Raw genomic sequence first — 17,034 nt, 5'->3', positions numbered from 1 at the left:
TCAAATTGAAAAAAAAAAAAAGGAATTTGTTTTGATTTCGGGGAGTTTTGCATTTACGCCATTCGCCCTATGGTAAAACTGACTGGTTATGCATGTTCCTCAAGTCGTTTAGATTACAACGATATATAACATATATACGTTTTACGAACTGGAGAGAATGGAACGGCTGCACATCCCATCTATGGCTGATACTAATGCCGCTAGGCCTATATTAAAAATCAACACCAGAGTGTCTGTATATGAATTGATCAAGCCATATTGCCCCGTTTACCACCGTGCAGGTCCTCTGGTCCACACGGGTCCCTACGCTAACTCCACACCGTGTCGGTCAGCGACCACCAACCCCGCAAAGCGTGCAATATATAAGTTTTATATTATCTGATGGCTTGTAAAAAATTCAAACCATTGTTAACAGATATATGTTCCTTAAAATCGCTCTATTCCCAGGCTTACAGCACTTTTATCCTTTGGTCTATGGGGCTGTGTGAGGTGTCATTTTTTTTCGCCATGATGCGTTCTTTCTATCGGTACCTTGATTGCGCATATACGACTCTTTGATCACTTTTTATTACATTTTTTCTGGATTTGATGCGACCAAAAATGCGCAATTTTCCACTTAGGAATTTTTTTGCGCTTACGCCGTTTACCGTGCGAGATTGGGAATGTGATTAATAGTTTGGGCGATTACGCGCGCGGTGATACTAAACATGTTTATTTATTTGTTTATTTATTTATATTTATAAAATGGGAAAAGGGGGGTGATTTGGACTTTTAATAGGGGAGGGGATTTTTTATTAATAAAAAAACATTTTTACTTTTATTTTTACTTTAACTAGAAGTCCCCCTGGGGAACTTGTATATACACAGCACTGATCTCTCATAGCGGGGAGGGGGTCGGGGGGGGGGGGGGGGGGGGGGAGAGATCCGTCCAACGGGACCCGCGCCGGCTAATAGAGGCACTGCCCGGCTGCACATGACAGCCGGGATCAGCGCCGTTCAGAGCAGTGTCCCGGCAGCAACCCCTCTCTGAACACCCCGCGCGGCACCATTGACGTATCAGATACGTCATGGGTCGCTAAGGGGTTAAAGAGGATGTACCATCAGGTACATCCTCTTCAATATGACCCACGGAAAGAACGGCGCAGTCACGGGGAAGTCGGTGCCGTGGTCCGTTTATTGAACCGTAGCCCGGTTCCCGTGTACGGCGCCGTTCTATTCACGGGTACCGGGCCGGGGCTCAAGCACAGGAGGCGGGCCGGCCCGCCCCCAGTGGGAGGGAATTCCCTTCCCTTTATGAGGCGTACGCGTATGGGACTATACAGGGCATCACATTGGGATAGGGGTGTATGACAATACGAGGGAGGGCTTATAGGGATAGGGGTGTATGACTATACAGAGCTAGGCATATAGGTATAGGTATATATTACTATATGGGCACTCACAGCTGCGGCAGAGACCATGGGCAGGCTGAGGGCACACAGCAGCTTCAGCACCTAGGCTGGGGGCACACAGCAGCTTCAGCACCTAGGCTGGGCACTGAGAAGGAGAGGAGGATCCCAGGCGCTGGCAGCTGCTTCATTCCTCTAGGCTCCGGAGCAGGTGCAGCAGCTCCCCCTGTGCACGTCCGCAGGAAGCTGCCTCAGCATGTCCCATCGCAACTTTGGTGACACTGCAGTCGCAATGCCAGAGTGCGAGCACATTTACACTGGCGCCTTACACTGACAACAGAGGAACAGGAAGATGGCCAGGAGGCTAGACGATTGGTTCTTTTCTGCCATTTGCAGGACGTGATTGCACTGACGGCACGCATGGGGGGGGGCTCTGACGGGACGGGGGTGGGTGTGGGTAATTGTTGCGCTCTGATGTAATGGGCCGGGCACGGGTGGCTAGAGTGGGCATTTTGGCGGGAGGGGTGCTGATGGTTGCTGCACTCTGACAGGACGGGACGCTCAGACGAGGAGTTAAAAATGTACTGCAAATACCGTCCTGACAAAGTTGAGGTTGGTTAACCGATGACAGAGATGGTATCAGTATTTTTGCGGTATATTGCCCAGCCATAGCGCATGGTCACCTTCCAGGCTCCCGATCCTGTGATCCCCACTCAGCCATGCTCACTCAGCCAATCAGTGACTGAGGCAGGACACGGCTGCGATAATTTAGGAGTGTAGGAGCTGAAAGAGCTAACAAATATTGGCCTATGTCTGACCTCTATATTACAGGTATCTGGCATTGTTAGCAGTTTTTCTTTGTGTGTGCAGAATATTTAGATAGAAACATAGAAGATTGTCAGCAGAAAAAGATCAGCTGGTCCATCTAGCCTAGTTTTCAGTTGTATGTTTGGTTCCATTTTAAATGCATTACACAGTACTGATGCCCAACTCTATTGACAATGTAGTTTGAGTGAACCATGTATCCTCACACCCATAGCCATAACACTGGATAGATATATTTTTTGACACATGCTTTGAGGACTAAGGAACCTTTTATTCTAAATCTGACTCGAGTTATCCACAGCATAGCTCATCAGTCACTGATTGGTGGGGTGCCAATCAGTTATTTGGTTCCGCACTACATGGTTTGTTTCTATTTATTTCTCCTATTATCGCTTGTATGAGAGCTGATCTGCAGTTACACGTCACCACCGCTACACAATGAATGAAGACATTTACGAAACTTATGGCCAGGGTGTATGCCAGGGAGAACGGGGACTCTCCTGTGCTTTCATCTGCATGGCACATAATTCAGTTACCCGGCTTCCCCCAACCCACCCTGTGCTTTCTTCTGCAGCACCAAATTCGGCCACCTGGAAAAATGTTACAGAAACCTACTCCAGCTGTGAGCTGGCCTTTGTTTTCATTGCATGTGCTCCAGTGCGCATACTATTTATGTAGAGGCATTGCACCTTTACATAAATCCGGCGAGCCTTGGCACTGCTGGGACATTATCAAGCCTGGCACTAAAAACGCAGCACTTTATAAATGTCCCCCAGTGTGTGTGTATATACTGTATAATTGTGTATATATGAATATGTAGAATATAGCTACATATATCAGCAGACTGGTGGTCCGTAACCTACACAAAAGGCTGTTAACAAGGACAGGAAAAGAGATGCACGTCAAAAGGAGTTCACTTAATGCATTTGCAAAAATATTTCCCTTGGTGGGACCTACACGTTTGCCTATATTACTTGAGATTACTTTTAAAGGGTTGTTCCCTTTTGATAAATTTACTGAAAATTCTATAAATATTGTGTCTGCATTCAAAACATATTGGCGTTTGTTTTACTTTTTTCTATTTGTCCTTTTCTTTATATTTTTGTGTTTCATAATTCACTGCTTCACTCCTGTTTTTATAAGGTCTGTCAATGTGATTTCTAGTAATTTTAGTGGTTTGCATTAGACTTTCTTAGTTTGCATTGTAAATTTTTCAATTACCTAGCTTTTTTATGCTGTGATATTTGCAGGTCATGCTCCACCACCGATGAGCCAGTTTCAGCCACCACGGCATCCTTTGGGGCCCCCACTCACATCTTCATTACCTAGACCTACAGCACCTCCATCTGGTCTACCAGTCAGCACCGTACCTATGCCCCCAATGGTCAGTGCTCCTCCTCAGAAAGTTGGTAAGGAGGACAAGTCATATTATTTCAGTTTCTTTTGTCCTAGAAGTTTAAGGAATATGTCATTTTATTTCAGTTTAAGTTCACACTATAGTTTCAACAAACTATAATACAAGCGAATGTAAGAAACTTTGTAATCTATCATGTCAGGCTTCTTGCATCTGTGCGGTGGGGGCGGTGTCTGCAGCTAAGGTCCCAGTTAAAAGCACTTAAAAAAAAAAAATTCCCATATTCAGGGACACATCAGGTAAGATGTTACCCGGAACAGCAACCCTATGTATGTATAACAAACTATGCCTTGAAGTGTCACTGTCGTTATAACTTTCAAAATCTAAATCAACAGTAGATGTGATGTAAAGCAAGTTTTGCAATTTACATTTTTTTTAGCTATCATGGAAAATGCGGCGCTTCCTGTTTTCTGACTCTTTGAGAAAACAAAGTCAGAAAACAGGAAGTCCAGTGTTTCCCAGGTCATCTGAGCGCTCACAGAGAGAAGGCAGTTATGTGATTGATGGACACATTGGGGGAGATTTATCAAAGGGTGTAAAATTTTGACTGCTGCAAACTTGCCACAGCAACCAATCATAGCTCTTCCTTTCTTTCACCAGAGCTGGAAGCTGAGCTGTGATTGGTTGCAGTGGACAGTTTGCACCAGTCTAAATTTTACACCCTTTGATAAATCTCCCCCATTGAGTTTGACACTCTGATGCACCCGGATGCTCCCCTGTGACGTGCAGCACATCCTCACCGCATCCTCCTGTGTCTGTGACAGCTGCCAGGAGGATGCTGTGAGTGCCGGCTCCTTCCCCAGCAGAGCGGCGCACGTCTTCTGACTCCTGCGGGCCATGCGCGATGACGTCATTTCATCGCGCGCAGCTTGCAGCAGAAGACCGGCACCGAAGAGAGGAGGGAGAAGAAGACCTGGACAGCGTGGGAGCAGAGGAAAGGTGAGTGGGATGTTTATTTTTTTTATTTGGTGCAGGCACTGGGGCTTAACTAGGCTACCAGGGACATGACTAGGGGGTTAACTAGGCCACCAGGGACATGACTGAGGGGCTTAACTAGGCTACCAGGGACATGACTAGGGGGTTAACTAGGCTACCAGGGGCATGACTGGGGGGCTAACTAGGACACCAGGGACATGACTGAGGGGCTTAACTAGTCTACCAGGGACATGACTGGGGGGTTAACTAGGCCACCAGGGACATGAGTGAGGGGGTTATCTAGGCTACCAGGGACATGACTGGGGGGTTAATTAGGCTACCAGGGGCATCACTGGGGGTTAACTTTGGCTACTTAGCATCACTAAGGATTCACATCAGGTACAAAGGGCATCACAGAGGGTTAACTACAATAGCAGGGGCACTAGGGGAACAATACTTTGCCTTGCCCTGAGTGCTGCAAACCCACGCTACTAACTGCCACGCAGGGTATAACATTGAGTGCGGCCCTCGAATGATTTTATTAATGCCCGACCGGCCCTTGACATGGAAAAGGTTCCCCACCCCTGTTTTACAGCATGTTAACAAAAAACAAAAAAAAGAATGTATATTGCAAACTTGCTTTATTTCACATCTACTTTAGATTTAGATTTTGAAAGTTCTAACGACAGTGACACTTTAAAGGGGTTGTCCGGCGATAAAAAATTATTCACAGAATAACACACATTACAAAGTTATACAACTTTGTAATGTATGTTATGTCTGTGAATGGCCCCCGTCCACGTGTCCCACCACCCCCACCCGTGTACCCGGAAGTGTGGTGCGCTATACATTACCTGTCACGTGCCGACCACGGTCTCCGATCCTCAGCAGTGACGTCTTCTTCGGGAGGCCAGCGGATCTTCCCGAGTGCCGGCCGCCCTCTGCAGCGTCATCCGAAGCTCAGCCGCGATTGGCTGAGCATAACTGTGCTCAGCCAATCGCGGCTGAGCAGCTGATGACGTGGCCGCGTCATCAGCCGCTCAGCCGCGATTGGCTGAGCACAGTTATGCTCAGCCAATCGCGGCTGAGCTTCAGATGACGCTGAAGAGGGTTGCCGGCACTCGGGAAGATCCGCTGGCCTCCCGAAGAAGACGTCACTGCTGACGATCGGAGACCGTGGACGACACGAGATGCGGTGAGTATAATGCACCACACTTCCGGGTCTAGCGTGGGTGGGGGGAAACACGGGGAAGGGGGCCATTCACAGACATAACATACATTACAAAGTTGTATAACTTTGTAATGTGTGTTATTCTGTGAATAATTTTTTATCGCCGGACAACCCCTTTAAGTATAACAGCTAGAGTGCACAGCCAGGTGTAAATAATCAATTTGATTACAGTGCACATACAAGTAAACATAAATAAGAAGTAAAGGTAAATAGTGCAAAGCTGTGCAAAAATAGCAGTATGGAACATGTAATGAGCAATGCTAAATGCAAGGCTAAATATCACTTTATTATAGATGTAACTAATGGTGCGTTTACACAGGCAGATTTATCTGACAAATTTTTGAAGCCAAAGCCAGGAACAGACCATAAACTGGGAACGGGTCATAAAGGAAAGACTGGGATTTCTCCTCTTTTCAAATCCATTCCTGGCTTTGGCTCCCAAAATCTCTCAGATAAATCTCTCTGTGTAAACGCACCCTAAGGGCCCTATTCCACCAGACGATTATCGTTCGCATAATCGTTAACGATTAACAATCTCAAACGACCGCTATTGTGAAAGACCTGAAAACGTTCACTCATTTCCATGGAACGATAATCGTTACTTATGATCGTATTTGCGATAGTTTTTTCTTCGCTATTGCATTCGTATATACTGCGAACGACCCAACGATGTCTTATTCAATGCGAACGTTTTGCGAACGAGCAACGATAAAAATAGGTCCAGGTCTTACAAAGCGATCAACGATTTCTCGTTCGGTCGTAATCGTTAACTGCATTTCAACCGGACTATTATCGTTAACATTCGAGCAATTTAACGATAATCTGAACGATAATCGTCCGGTGAAATAGGGCCCTAAGATGGGGTGATATTCAAAGAGCCTTGGCCATTGCTCATGTTGAGTTTTGCATAGTTAGTACAGTTAAACAAAAACATATGTCCATCAAGTTCAACCAAGGAGGGGATGGATGATGGGTAGGTTCTATACTCAGAACAAGATAACATTAAAGCATAAGAACTTGTCTAAGCCTGTTTTGAAGCCCTCCACTGTTTTTGCTGTGACCAGGTCCTGGGGTATACTTTTCCACAGATTTTTGGTAAAGAAGGCTGTCACCTCCGGAGATTGAACCTTTTTTTTTCTTCTCCAGACAGAAGCAGTGCCCCCTTGTCTTTGTTCGATTGGCATCCCTGCAATGTGACTGCGAGTACTGATGGGTAACTCCACAGCCGGTAGTCTATAATCTCCTTCAGTTGCTGCCGGTGTTTCTTTGCTAATAGAATCTCAGACAGCATTAGCAGTGCACTGGTCTATGCAAGGCTATAGCAATACAATAGCATTAAAGCATTAGATCAGTCTAATATTGGTTAAAAAAGTCCCTAGAGGAGACGTAAAGTTTAAAAAAAATGAAATAAAGCTTCTATAAAAGCTCTAATAGCCCGCACTTTTCCCATTAAAAAAAAATAGTTGTATCATCACGTGTGTAATTGCCTGAACTGTTAGGGTATGTTCACACTTCGGAATATGCACGGAAGCTTCAAGCAGAGGGTTTCAAAATACAGTTTTAACAGAGTCTGTACGCAAACTGGTTTGGGCTGTATTCATTGCTGAAAATCAGCCGAAACTGGAAGAAGTAGAAAAAGAAAGAGAGAAAGAGATTGGATTACAATATATTGCACAAAAAGCACTTGCCGATCCACCACAGATTTACACTATGCTGCTCCTAGACCTAGATTTAAACTTTTACAAATAATCCCAGTTTTCATGGCACCCAGCCAGAAAACTACATCTCCCAGCATGCCTTGCACCTCAGAACCAACTGCCCTTGTTTTGTAGTATTTGCCCACCACTGGCTCAATCAGCTTTTGCTTTGCACAGTAAACAGAGAGTGAACAACAGTGCTCCATTCCCCTATCCTACTAAGGAGAAGCTGTTTCTCTGCCATTCGCCAGGTGGATCACTATGTGATGTTAGTGGTGGGGCGGGGTTACAAATAGGGTGTTATGGCTTGACTAGCAACAGAAGAGACAGATCATGTGACTTGGGTCTCAGAAAGGAGGGGAAGGGCAGAGGAGTGGAGACAGAGTGGACCAGGAAGTGTCTGTATGAGGGTGTGTTTTCACGTACAGATAATTAAGCAATTTATCTGACAGATTTTTGAAGCCAAAGCCAGGAATGGATTTGAAAAGAGCAGAAATCCCAGTCTTTTCTTTTATGACCTGTTCTCTGTTTATAGTTTGTTTCTCGTTTTGGCTTGAAAAAAATCTGTCAGATAAATTGTACAGTTATCTGTGTGTGTAAACACTGCCTAACTTTCTTGCTCTATCGCTTTTTTCTTTTTCTTCAAATTAACTGGTGTTAAAAAGTTATATAGATTTGTGGTTTACAGCTGTTTAATATCTCCAGTGTTCCAGTACTTATCAGCTGCTGTATACCCTGCAGGAACTGGTGTATTTTCTCCAGTCTTACACAGTGCTCTCTGCTGCCACCTCTGTCCATGTCAGGAACTGTCCAGAGCAGGATAGGTTTTCTGTTTTCAATATATTTTATTGAATTTTCTCAGTAGAATATTGCATACATAGCAAGTTTTGCAATCAAAAAAGGGACAATATTTTTAACACATTGTATAGATAAAGTCTAAAGAAAGGCAAAGAAAAGTAAACAATACTCAGAAGATAACATATATTCAAGCAATATGTCTTGTAGGGATCTTCCCGGGGGATGGTGTGTTTGGACACAGTTCAGACAGCAAACTTGGACTTATAAAAACAGTTGGGTGTTTATTAGCTGCATAAACAGTCCTCAACAGAAATGTAGCAATACCATGCTTTTCAGAACAAAACAAAACAAAAAGGTCCTTGCCCGTCTGGGCACTTACTAACACAGGTCTCCTATCTGACTCTTCAGTAGGCAGTATCACAGGGTATGAATAGGCCCCAGCGGCGGCAGTATTCGTTGCTCCCAGTAGATACAGCATGCAAGCTGTTCACCCCTGGCTGAGAGCAATCCCTTTCAGACTGACCAGAGCTTTTGCCTTCTCAGGCTGATTGGGATCAGAGCTCACCTGATCCCAAAACCCACACTGGATCGAGGGGGAGGGAATGGCAGGTCCCACTACCAACCTACCCACCATTCCAGTAAATCTGGCCCGGAAAATTTAAAGAACAACTCAGCAGCATATCACTGCTGAGTGACAGGTCTCTTCCAGATTTACCATCTCCCCATAAGCAGTAGTCTGGGTGAGATGTACCTCCCCTCGAGCACTTTTCCTGTGACATGTCCACATATCCCCCCCCTCTTTTTCAGACCGGAGGGCTGAGCATTCTGTCCCCACAGACAGTGTACCCTTGATAGGGCGTCAGCATTTGCCTGTAACTTTCCTGGCCTGTGTTCCACTGTAAAATTAAAGTTTTGGAGGGATAGAAACCATCTAGTCACCCTCGCATTTTTCTCCTTGTTCAGCTTCATCCATGTTAGGGGGGCATGGTCTGTAACTAACTTGAATTTTCTACCCAGCAAGTAGTACCTTAGGGACTCTAGGGCCCATTTCACTGCCAGACATTCTCGCTCAACAATGGCGTAGTTTTTTTCGGCCGGGGATAGCTTCCTGCTTAAGTACATCACCGGGTGTTCCTCGCCATTCACGACCTGCGAGAGGACGGCACCTAACCCTGTATTAGAGGCATCTGTCTGGACCAGAAATTCTTGCCTAAAGTCAGGGGTAACTAGCACAGGTTGTTGACACAAGGCAGATTTAAGGCTTTGAAAAGCCTTCTCGGCCTCTGGAGTCCATGTCACCATTGCGGACTTCGCACCCTTTGTCAGGTCAGTTAGCGGGGCTGCAACTGTGGCAAAGTTTGGCACAAACCTACGGTAATAGCCCGTAATACCCAGGAAAGCTCTGACCTGTTTCTTTGTGAGGGGTTTGGGCCAATTCTGTATTGCCTCAATTTTATTTAGTTGTGGTTTCACTAACCCCCTCCCAATAATGTATCCCAGGTATTTGGCCTCCTCTAAGGCTAGTGCACACTTCTCTGCATTGATGGTTAACCCCGCACCACTTATGGCCTCTAACACCGCCTGGACCTTACAGAGGTGACTTTCCCAATCAGGGCTAAAAATGACCACATCATCAAGGTAGGCAGCAGAGTAATCCCGATGTGGTCGCAGGATCAAGTCCATCAACCTCTGAAAAGTGGCAGGGGCTCCATGTAACCCGAATGGCATCACTACGTATTGGAAGAGCCCATCAGGGGTGGAGAATGCAGTCTTCTCTCTAGCCTCAGGAGTGAGGGGGATCTGCCAGTAGCCCTTTGTGAGATCGAGGGTGGTTATGTATCTGGCACTACTTATTCTCTCAATCAACTCATCCACCCTGGGCATGGGGTACGCATCGAACTTGGAGATCTCATTTAACTTTCTAAAGTCATTACAGAACCTCCAAGTTCCATTGGGCTTTGGGATTAACACAATCGGGCTGGACCACTCGCTCTGGGACACCTCAATGACTCCTAGGTCAAGCATACGTTTTACCTCGGCTGACACCGCCTCCCTCCGTGCTTCTGGTATCCTATAGGGCTTAAGGTTTACTCTGCTTCTAGGCTCAGTTTCAATGTGATGGTGAATGAGATGCGTACGCCCTGGGAGGTCAGAAAACTTGTCTTTATTTTTCTGCAAAAACTCTTTAGTCTCCTGCTTCTGTGACACTGATAGAGTATCACCAATCTTGACCGGAGGGATTGGTTGTGACAAATGATTAACAAAGTTTGTCGCCACCAAGGATTCCCTGTCTTTCCAGGGTTTGATCAAGTTTATGTGATAAACTTGAAAAGGCTTCCTTCTACCTGGTTGGTGTACCTTGTAGTTTACCTCACTGACCTTCTCTACAATTTCATAGGGACCCTGCCACTTTGCTAAGAATTTACTTTCTACAGTGGGAACAAGAATGAGTACCCGGTCACCTGGGCTAAATGTCCTGATTCTGGCAGAACGATTGTAAATTCTGCTTTGGCCCTCTTGCGCCCTCTGGAGGTGTTCCCTTACTAGGGGCATTACAGTGGCTATACGGTCCTGCATTTGTGCGACATGCTCTATAACACTCTTGTATGGGGTGGACTCACTTTCCCATGTCTCTTTCGCTATATCCAACAAACCCCTAGGGTGACGACCATAGACCAACTCGAAGGGAGAGAACCCTGTGGATGCTTGGGGCACTTCCCTAATAGCAAACATCAGGTAAGGTAGTAAGTGATCCCAATCCCGACCATCTTTTTCCACTACTTTCTTTAACATATGTTTTAGGGTTTTATTAAACCTCTCCACTAATCCATCTGTCTGGGGATGATATACAGAGGTACGAAGGTGTGAGATTTTAAACAGTTTGCATACATCCTGCATCACCTTTGACATAAACGGGGTACCTTGGTCGGTCAAGATCTCCTTGGGGATCCCCAACCTGGAAAACATATAAAACAACTCACGGGCAATTGTTTTAGATGCAGTGTTTCTTAGGGGTACAGCCTCAGGATAGCGGGTTGCGTAGTCTAAGACCACCAAAATGTACTGGTGTCCCCTTGCCGACTTTACAATGGGACCCACCAAGTCCATTGCAATGCGGTCAAAAGGTACCTCTATGATGGGGAGCGAAACCAAAGGACTGCGGAAATGCGACACTGGGGCGCTAAGCTGACATGTGGGGCACGACTCGCAGTAATTTTTTATGTCAGCATAAATCGCAGGCCAAAAAAACCTCTGGAGGACTCTCTCCTGTGTTTTATCTGTCCCCAAGTGGCCCCCAAGGACATGATTATGGGCCATGTCGAGTACCTGACGCCGGTACGACTTAGGCACCAGAAGCTGTTCCACAACCTCATCATTAATCTTAGTGACTCTATAGAAGAGATCATTAGTCACAGAAAAATGTGGAAATTTTTTCTCAGCTTCTGGTTCCTGAGGTACCCCATTCATAACAGTAGCCTGCTCTCTAGCATTTTTGAGAGTGGGGTCCTGTAATTGTGCAGTACCAAAATTATCCCTAGACACCTCTAAGTCTGGAACATTCTGCTCAGTGGGAGGAGACTCTTCCTCACCAGCCAGGACCTGCAAAGGAAAAGCATCATATTCCTCCTGTACATTTTTATCATTTACCGTGGGTAATGCAATAGACTTAGGGGTCTCCTCACTCCTTTCAGGGGATTGTTGTTTTCCCCATAGAGCCCAGAACAATGGAAAATCACGCCCCAATATCACATTATGCATAAGGTTTTTAACCACACCCACTTCATATTGTACAGTGCCTAGTTCAGTCCCGACATTAGCCAGTACTATAGGGTAAACCTTTGTATCACCATGTATGCACACAACGCTCATATGTCTTTTTGGCACAAAGTCCCCAGTCACCAGGCTAGCATGCACCAAGGTGACAAGGCTTCCTGAGTCCAGCAACGCCTTAACAGGGAAGTCATTGACAGTAATGTTGCAGACTTGTGGTTCAGTCTCTAGTCCAGGAACTGCAACACATGACGGCTCCGCAAATAGCGACTGACGCCGGCTAGCGTCACACTCCATGGGCTCAGTGGTAAGAGGGCAATGGGCAGACACATGTCCCGTCTCATGGCATCTCCAGCACTGGATAGGGCCTGGTCTCCTTGGCAGGGAGTTCTTTTTAGGGCCACTTAGCCACCGGGGACCATCACCAGTCTTTTGCCCCTGAGACACCTCCTGAGCGCTCTTCCCTCTATCAGCACCCCTCCACACTCCCCCAATAGATGGAAGTCTCTTACCAGATGATGGCACAGATCTGGCACTCCGGGGAGGTGACGGTGCTGCAGGAACATCACGGAGGTAGTCCTCGGTCCCCGGCCCTGGAACCTCTCCACAAGGCTGACGAGTTCGTCGGCACTCCTAGGGTCACCTTGTCCTACCCAGCGTTGTAGATCAGCAGGAAGGGCACGGAGGTAGCGATCCATCACGACCCTCTCTAGGATCTGGGCAGGAGTAGAGGTGTCTGGCTCCAACCACTTTCTTGCCAAATGGATCAGGTCGTACATCTGGGACCTCGCTGACTTGTCCAGACTGTAGCTCCAGTTGCGGACCCTCCGGGCACGGACAGCAGCAGTGACTCCTAGTCGGGCGAGTATCTCTGCTTTTAGCCGAGGATAGTCTTTGACCTCTTGCTCACTGAGGTCATAATAGGCCTTTTGAGGTTCGCCTGTTAAATAGGGCGCAATCACTCCTGCCCACTCAGTGGAGGGTAACTTCTCTCGCTCAGCCACCCGCTCAAAGACAGTTAAGTAGGCCTCAATATCATCATCAGCAGTCATCTTTTGCAGCGCTCGCTGCACGGCTCTTTTCACAGACAAGGTCTCTGGCGCGGCTGCGGCCACCAGCTGGGGATTAGCACCTGCAGACGCCTCCTGCTTTGCGATTAGGTGCTCAATAAGTTTCTGTTGTTGAGCCATCGCTTGCTGATGTGCAGCCATTGTCTGTTCATGGCGCAGGTTAGCGGCTGCCTGATCCTGTTTAGCGGCTGCCTGAGCCTGTTGTTGTGCGGCCAATGCCTGTTGTTGCTGCAAACTCACTTGTATTAACTGCTTTATCATCTCCTCCATGTTGCTTGGCTGCTTTTGGAGTGAAGCAGCAGCCTTCACCCAGGACATACGCAGCTGTAGCCAAGTTGATGCACACCGTTGCCCCTAGCAACCGTTTTGCCCGCTCCGCAGCACCAATTGTAGGGATCTTCCCGGGGGATGGTGTGTTTGGACACAGTTCAGACAGCAAACTTGGACTTATAAAAACAGTTGGGTGTTTATTAGCTGCATAAACAGTCCTCAACAGAAATGTAGCAATACCATGCTTTTCAGAACAAAACAAAACAAAAAGGTCCTTGCCCGTCTGGGCACTTACTAACACAGGTCTCCTATCTGACTCTTCAGTAGGCAGTATCACAGGGTATGAATAGGCCCCAGCGGCGGCAGTATTCGTTGCTCCCAGGAGATACAGCATGCAAGCTGTTCACCCCTGGCTGAGAGCAATCCCTTTCAGACTGACCAGAGCTTTTGCCTTCTCAGGCTGATTGGGATCAGAGCTCACCTGATCCCAAAACCCACACTGGATCGAGGGGAGGTACATCTCACCCAGACTACTGCTTATGGGGAGATGGTAAATCTGGAAGAGACCTGTCACTCAGCAGTGATATGCTGCTGAGTTGTTCTTTAAATTTTCCGGGCCGGATTTACTGGAATGGTGGGTAGGTTGGTAGTGGGACCTGCCATTCCCTCCCCCTCGATCCAGTGTGGGTTTTGGGATCAGGTGAGCTCTGATCCCAATCAGCCTGAGAAGGCAAAAGCTCTGGTCAGTCTGAAAGGGATTGCTCTCAGCCAGGGGTGAACAGCTTGCATGCTGTATCTCCTGGGAGCAACGAATACTGCCGCCGCTGGGGCCTATTCATACCCTGTGATACTGCCTACTGAAGAGTCAGATAGGAGACCTGTGTTAGTAAGTGCCCAGACGGGCAAGGACCTTTTTGTTTTGTTTTGTTCTGAAAAGCATGGTATTGCTACATTTCTGTTGAGGACTGTTTATGCAGCTAATAAACACCCAACTGTTTTTATAAGTCCAAGTTTGCTGTCTGAACTGTGTCCAAACACACCATCCCCCGGGAAGATCCCTACAATTGGTGGAGGATGCGGGCATAGGGAAACGCTGGTCCATTTATCCACATGCTGTGCAGCGTGTGAATGCTGTCAGGAGATCTGGAAGACTGGGACCGGATTTGACTGACCCGGCGCCTCAGTCTCCTGACAGCATTCACACGCTGCACAGCATGTGGATAAATGGACCAGCGTTTCCCTATGCCCGCATCCTCCACCAATTGTAGGGATCTTCCCGGGGGATGGTGTGTTTGGACACAGTTCAGACAGCAAACTTGGACTTATAAAAACAGTTGGGTGTTTATTAGCTGCATAAACAGTCCTCAACAGAAATGTAGCAATACCATGCTTTTCAGAACAAAACAAAACAAAAAGGTCCTTGCCCGTCTGGGCACTTACTAACACAGGTCTCCTATCTGACTCTTCAGTAGGCAGTATCACAGGGTATGAATAGGCCCCAGCGGCGGCAGTATTCGTTGCTCCCAGGAGATACAGCATGCAAGCTGTTCACCCCTGGCTGAGAGCAATCCCTTTCAGACTGACCAGAGCTTTTGCCTTCTCAGGCTGATTGGGATCAGAGGTCACCTGATCCCAAAACCCACACTGGATCGAGGGGGAGGGAATGGCAGGTCCCACTACCAACCTACCCACCATTCCAGTAAATCCGGCCCGGAAAATTTAAAGAACTCAGCAGCATATCACTGCTGAGTGACAGGTCTCTTCCAGATTTACCATCTCCCCATAAGCAGTAGTCTGGGTGAGATGTACCTCCCCTCGAGCACTTTTCCTGTGACATGTCCACAGTCTTTAGAGTTATTCCTATGAATGAGATAAGTCTACGTGTATTATGTTCATACACGCAATTATCCTATGTTCATAAACAAATAATAAACAGTTGGTAAAAAAACAAGTAAAAAGAATTAAGGTGAAAAGAGTGGACTTGACGTCCATGGTGACCACATCGCTCTGAATTTGACAATAGTATTGTTGCCATAGGCTATAGCCTCCTCATATTTGTACGATCTATTTATCTCCTGAACCAGCTCAATTTTAGATGGTATATCAGGTGTTTTCCAACGTCTAGTGATTAGTAATTTTGCTTTTGTTATAAGCAGGCAGAATAGTGACCTGTGTTGAGGTACAATACGTTGTATTTCCAAAAATAATATCGCTAGTTGTGGTGTAATAGGCATTGGATATCTGAAAATTTCGTGGATTATATCTGAAACTTCTGACCAGTACTTAGTCACGAGAGGGCAACTCCATAAAACATGTATTAAAGAACCTTCATTTCCACAATTCCTCCAACACGTTTGCGAAGTAGAGGGGAACATTTTATGGAGTTTCAAGGGGGTGTAATACCATTGTAGCCTGGTTTTAATGCTATTCTCAACATGTGAGACGCAGTGGAGGGCTTTATGTGACCAGCGAAAAGCTTGTTTCCAATCATTTTCGGAAGGTGATATATTTAGTTCTGACATCCATTTTTCAAATGGGCCTATGGGCTCAAACATCAGTAGGTTACCTAGTAAATTGTATATATGTTTAATGCCTTTCGGTTGCAAGTTAAATAGTCGTAGGTTTTCTATGGGGATTTGCTGCTGCTCTGGACAGTTCCTGACATGGACTGAGGTGGCAGCAGAGAGCAGTGTGTCAGACTGGAGAGAATACACCACTTCCTGCAGGACATACAACAGCTGATAAGTACTGGGAGACTGGAGATTCTTAAATAGAAGTAAATTACAAATCTATATTACTTTCTGACGCTGGTTGATTAGAAAGAAAACATTTTTAGACAGAGTACCCCTTTAAAACTGTGTATCCATCTGCAGGTTGTAGGCAGTACATACATATATCTCTACAGCACATCTTTTGAGGACACTGGCTGCTTTCATAGGGTATATCTGCAATAACATGACATACTTGCAGCCTTTTCTTTGCATTGTCCAGAAGATCTCTGCAGGTAATGGAAGTGTCCATGTAAGAACAAGTAATCCTTTTATGTCTGCCCCCTTAAGCCCTGTGTGCACACAATGCAGTTTTCTATTGGAGAAATCTGTTTTGTAAACTTAATGCAGATCTTCAGATTGCATCCTGAAGATCTTGCTGTAGGTTTAGTCCCATTCTCAGTCCCCCTTAGAAATAAGGTTTCTGCCTATAATGGACAGTGCTATGCCAAACGCCATTATACATGCTTGGTTTTACTTGTGGCATCTTTTTTTATTTGGGTCATTGTTTTATAATTAGAGATGAGCGAACCGGTTTCGGGTTCGAGTCCATCCGAACCCAAACGTTCGGCATTTGATTAGTGTTGGCTGCTGAACTTGGATAAAGCTCTAAGGTTGTCTGGAAAACATGGATACAGCCAATGACTATATCCATGTTTTCCGCATAGCCTTAGGGCTTTATTCAAGTTCAGCAGCCACCGCTAATCAAATGCCGAACGTTCAGGTTCGAATGGACTCGAACCCGAACCCGGTTTGCTCATCTCTATTTATAATCTAATGACTGTTCACAAAAACAAGCTAGAGTTTAGGGATTTTGCCAGAATATAAAAAAATAAAATGATTTACTTTTCCTTTTTCCTTCTGATGGATCATTGTTAAACTAGCAA

At 46.1% G+C, this 17,034-nt stretch overlaps 1 protein-coding gene across 3 annotated transcripts in view; it reads left to right on the top strand.

Moving 5' to 3' along the window:
- The window catches only part of SEC24A (SEC24 homolog A, COPII coat complex component), a 128,314-nt gene that overhangs the window by 29,870 nt on the left and 81,410 nt on the right, over window positions 1-17,034 (top strand). For 2 of the 3 annotated variants that reach the window (XR_011363146.1, XM_069969946.1), the window contains exon 3: window positions 3,464-3,622. The exons of the other annotated variant lie outside the window; for it this stretch is intronic. Coding sequence is in view for 1 of the 2 variants with exons in the window: in XM_069969946.1 (XP_069826047.1) it covers window positions 3,464-3,622 (159 nt within the window). In the remaining variant the exon portion in view is untranslated. The remainder of the gene's footprint in view (window positions 1-3,463; window positions 3,623-17,034) is intronic. 3 annotated transcript variants of the gene reach the window in all.

Source organism: Dendropsophus ebraccatus, chromosome 1 (genome assembly GCF_027789765.1).
Source record: "Dendropsophus ebraccatus isolate aDenEbr1 chromosome 1, aDenEbr1.pat, whole genome shotgun sequence".
In the NCBI taxonomy this organism is placed as follows: Eukaryota; Metazoa; Chordata; class Amphibia; order Anura; family Hylidae; genus Dendropsophus; species Dendropsophus ebraccatus.
This window is presented reverse-complemented; position numbering and strand designations above follow the sequence as displayed.